Raw genomic sequence first — 4,740 nt, forward strand, 5'->3', positions numbered from 1 at the left:
GCAAGCAAGATGGCGTGTGGCGAGAAGAAAGCGACTATGTTTTGTATGCCTAAAACCAGGCCATGCCAGTAACAGGTGCGATTTTCCTAAGGAGTGCGGTATAGAGAGCTGCTCGGGGTCTCACCATTATCTATTACATGTAATACCATTTGCCAACAAAACCACATTGGTTGGTTTGTGCAACTCGACATCTCAGACGGAATCAAAAACCTACCTTGGCGTCATACCGGTTCGTGTGAATGGTCTGCAAGGCAGCGTTCTCACGTACGCATTGTTGGATAGTGGGTCGGGCGTAACATTCGTAACGAAAGACTTACCTGGTGAGATTGGTCTGACCGACACTCCAACAACTTTGAATTTATCAACAGTGAGTGAGACCACTACTGTTGAGGCTGGAAGTCTCAGAATCGAGTTTGAATCGGTAGATCAAGGTGAGGCCTTAGTGGCTGAACAGGTCTTTTCATTATGCTCTCAGCCCATCAGCCCACGTGTCATGATCCCAACGAAGATAACTAGTCAATATAATCACTTGAAGGATACTACCTTTACAGAGCTCCCTGATAAGCGTGTGAGAATATTGATAGGAGAAGACGTTCCAGAGGCACATTGGCCTGTGGATAAAAGGTTGGACAAGCGAAAGGAACCTTACGCTGTCAAGACGCCTTTGGGTTGGGTTCTACTTAGCCCGTTGTCCATAGGACATGAACTCTGGAGACAAGTGCACCACGTATGAAAGATGAAATAACTGGCCATCTAAAGACCACACACGAGGCCGATTTCAACGAATTAGACGCTCCAGGCGTATGCCAAAGTCTCGAAGACAAAGAAACACTTCGAATTATTGAAGTCTTCAATGTTTAGGGATGTTCATTACGAACTACCATTACCGTGCAGAACGGCTAAAGGACTTCCTGACAGTTATCGTCTAGCTCATTTCCGATTGCAATATATGAGGAGGCGTCTTGCAAAGGATCTGACTCTCTTAGCGCGATACGGACAACGCATGAATGATAACAGCCTTAAGGGCTATCTCGAACCATTGTTTACTCAGCAACCTAAATCAGGGAACGAAAAGAAGTGGTACACACCTCATCACCCCATTTTGAACCTTAAGGAACCACAAAAGCTGCGAGTCGTCTTAGATTGCGCGGCTAAGTTTGAGGGTGTATCCCTGAACGACAGATTGTATCCCGACACTACTGCAAATTCGTTAGGAGTTCTTTTACGCATCCAGAGTAATTATATAGCCGTGGCTGCAGACATTTCCGAAGTGTTCATGCAAGTGAAGGTTCCCGAAGGTAACAAGGGTGCAGCGTATGTGTAATGGTGGGATTCGGAAGACTTGTCCATCGAGCCGAAGCAGTTCCAAATGACATCCCATCCATCTCGCGCCACGTCCTCACCATTCTGTGCCAATTTCGCCCTAAGAAAGGCGATCTCAGACTGGGGATCGAATCGCATGATTGAAGTGAAACAATCAGTGGATAGATACTTTTACGTTGATGATTGTTTAGCATCACTGCCGGATGTGAACGTGGCTCAAGGATTCGTGCGTGAGCTTAGTAGAGTTTTATCAAAGGGTGGTTTCCACTCAATAAAATGGATAGGTGATAGAAGGTCTCTCTCGAGTGAGGTATGTGAGTCAGATATCTCGTCATCGGTGCTTTCTATCGATGAAGCCTTTTATACAGTTGAAAGGACGTTTGGTTTGAAATGGGATGCTAAAGCGGACGAATTTCGCTTCACCTTCGTTTTTCCCGATCGACCGTTCACCCGACGGGGAATACCGCCTTCGATCTTTTCCCCGTTTGATACCTTGGGTTTAGTAGCCCCTTTGCTTTTGCCAGCTAAATACTATTATAAAAGCTGTGTAAGAAGCAACTACATTGGGATGATAAACTGGGCGACGAGGACTCAGAGGAGTGACATAGATGGCTGAAAAGTATGAGATCATCAGGAGGACTAAAAATACCCCATTGCGTGAAACCTGTTCATATTTATGATGCGAATGTAGACTTGCATATGTTCAGTGGGGACTCTGAAGTGGGGTATGGTGTGGTTGGGTATTGTCGCTGGTGCGTCGAACCCGAGAAATTCACATGCATGATGATATGCGCCAAATCCAGAGTCGCGCCTTTGAAGTATGTAACAGCGCCGAGGCTTGAGTTGAATGCCGCGCGACTAGCCGCAAGGGTGGCGGAAGAACTGAGGTAGGAGGCAGGATTTGCGTTCACAAGAACAACTTATTGGACGGACTCCACTATAGCGCTTCACTATATACGGAATACTGCCACTCGTTATAGTACTTTCGTGGCAAACAGAATCTATACGATTCATCAGTTATCGTCACCCGGTGAAGCGACCTAATGCAGCACATTCAGTTGCCTGGAAACATCACAATTCATGCAAGTGAAGGTTCCCGAAGGTAACAAGGGTGCAGCGTATGTGTAATGGTGGGATTCGGAAGACTTGTCCATCGAGCCGAAGCAGTTCCAAATGACATCCCATCCATCTCGCGCCACGTCCTCACCATTCTGTGCCAATTTCGCCCTAAGAAAGGCGATCTCAGACTGGGGATCGAATCGCATGATTGAAGTGAAACAATCAGTGGATAGATACTTTTACGTTGATGATTGTTTAGCATCACTGCCGGATGTGAACGTGGCTCAAGGATTCGTGCGTGAGCTTAGTAGAGTTTTATCAAAGGGTGGTTTCCACTCAATAAAATGGATAGGTGATAGAAGGTCTCTCTCGAGTGAGGTATGTGAGTCAGATATCTCGTCATCGGTGCTTTCTATCGATGAAGCCTTTTATACAGTTGAAAGGACGTTTGGTTTGAAATGGGATGCTAAAGCGGACGAATTTCGCTTCACCTTCGTTTTTCCCGATCGACCGTTCACCCGACGGGGAATACCGCCTTCGATCTTTTCCCCGTTTGATACCTTGGGTTTAGTAGCCCCTTTGCTTTTGCCAGCTAAATACTATTATAAAAGCTGTGTAAGAAGCAACTACATTGGGATGATAAACTGGGCGACGAGGACTCAGAGGAGTGACATAGATGGCTGAAAAGTATGAGATCATCAGGAGGACTAAAAATACCCCATTGCGTGAAACCTGTTCATATTTATGATGCGAATGTAGACTTGCATATGTTCAGTGGGGACTCTGAAGTGGGGTATGGTGTGGTTGGGTATTGTCGCTGGTGCGTCGAACCCGAGAAATTCACATGCATGATGATATGCGCCAAATCCAGAGTCGCGCCTTTGAAGTATGTAACAGCGCCGAGGCTTGAGTTGAATGCCGCGCGACTAGCCGCAAGGGTGGCGGAAGAACTGAGGTAGGAGGCAGGATTTGCGTTCACAAGAACAACTTATTGGACGGACTCCACTATAGCGCTTCACTATATACGGAATACTGCCACTCGTTATAGTACTTTCGTGGCAAACAGAATCTATACGATTCATCAGTTATCGTCACCCGGTGAAGCGACCTAATGCAGCACATTCAGTTGCCTGGAAACATCACAAACGACAACGGCTTGTGTTCAATAAATCTCCAAGCATCTTATTTTCATATTTGCCTGTCTTACCAATGGCAGCGCTCGAGGAGCCTCATAGGAATTTTCTTCGAGGATATCTTCCAAAACGTCTTTCATTTATGTTGCTACATTATTAAAAAGATGTTGGACGGCATGAGAAAAACGGGTGGCTTGGGGAGCGATACATCGGGTAGTGAAAACAGCATCGACTGGGTAAAGCCACACCCTGGGATTACGGGGATTATAGAATGCTAAACGGATTCAAATCGTATTCTCGACTAGGTCAGATGAATCAAAGTGTGTATCCGTAATGACCGGGCAAAAAGCTACGACGAAACAGAATGAACAAATAAAAAATGTCTAGAAAGACTCGGGCTCACTAAATTCAAAGTGATCTGGCTACTCCTGCTGGAGCAGTTTTTTGGGCAGCCAGACCACCACATCCAAAAGCTGATTTACTGAAAGTGTATGTAAGATCCGGACGGTTAAGGATCTCACCAAAAGCTGACTGAAAGTGTATGTAAGATCCGGACGGTTAAGGATCTCACAGGACGATTGCGACTATTAGATTATACGCAGTTCGTAGCTAGCCATCAATAGGAGCAGACAGACGTGGGGCAGTAGATGATATATTGAAGACTGACAGGAACTGGTTCTACAGAAAAACGGATTAGTAAGCATCATGAATTAAGAAAACGTACAATCAACAATGACGCAATCTGCAGGAGCGGGAAGTAGTCACTGTCACAGCACGGATTTCTATAGGGGCAACAAGAAGTAAGTACCAAACGATGTGCAAACATACATATCGGGGCAGTCTGACAGTGTGAGTTGGCCGTAACGGCGCAGGAGTCAGTACGTTCGGGATGTGAAGGACTGTCTTTCGGTCGGCGTCGACGCAGCCGCTCGTGTCGCGTGACAGGTCAGATTGCGCGGTTTCGTCCGTTTAAAACAAAGCTCAACAAGGGCTATCTGCCAGGTGCGATACATAGGTAATACAAAATAAACAGCCATGTTGGACGTCCGGTTGGTGTAGTCGGTGACGCGTTCGCCTGCTGTCCGCAGACTCTGGGTTCGATACCCGGTCGGCGCGCTTTTCGGTCGGAGTGGACGCTCGTGAATAGGTGCAATCCAGACGAACTTGCGAGCAATGACGGACGGGCAAATTAAGTATTGACATCAGTTACTGAGGCATAAGCAGA

The 4,740-nt window shown here is 46.5% G+C and overlaps 1 protein-coding gene across 1 annotated transcript in view; it reads left to right on the forward strand.

Moving 5' to 3' along the window:
• Positions 1–4,247: 4,247 nt before the first annotated feature.
• The window catches only part of T265_12047 (hypothetical protein), a gene marked incomplete at both ends in the record, with an annotated part of 19,103 nt that continues 18,610 nt past the window's right edge, over positions 4,248–4,740 (forward strand). Inside the window, one exon of the mRNA XM_009178961.1 lies at positions 4,248–4,315. Coding sequence (XP_009177225.1) covers positions 4,248–4,315 — 68 coding nt within the window. The remainder of the gene's footprint in view (positions 4,316–4,740) is intronic.

Source organism: Opisthorchis viverrini (assembly GCF_000715545.1).
Source record: "Opisthorchis viverrini unplaced genomic scaffold opera_v5_747, whole genome shotgun sequence".
Classification (NCBI taxonomy): domain Eukaryota; kingdom Metazoa; phylum Platyhelminthes; class Trematoda; order Opisthorchiida; family Opisthorchiidae; genus Opisthorchis; species Opisthorchis viverrini.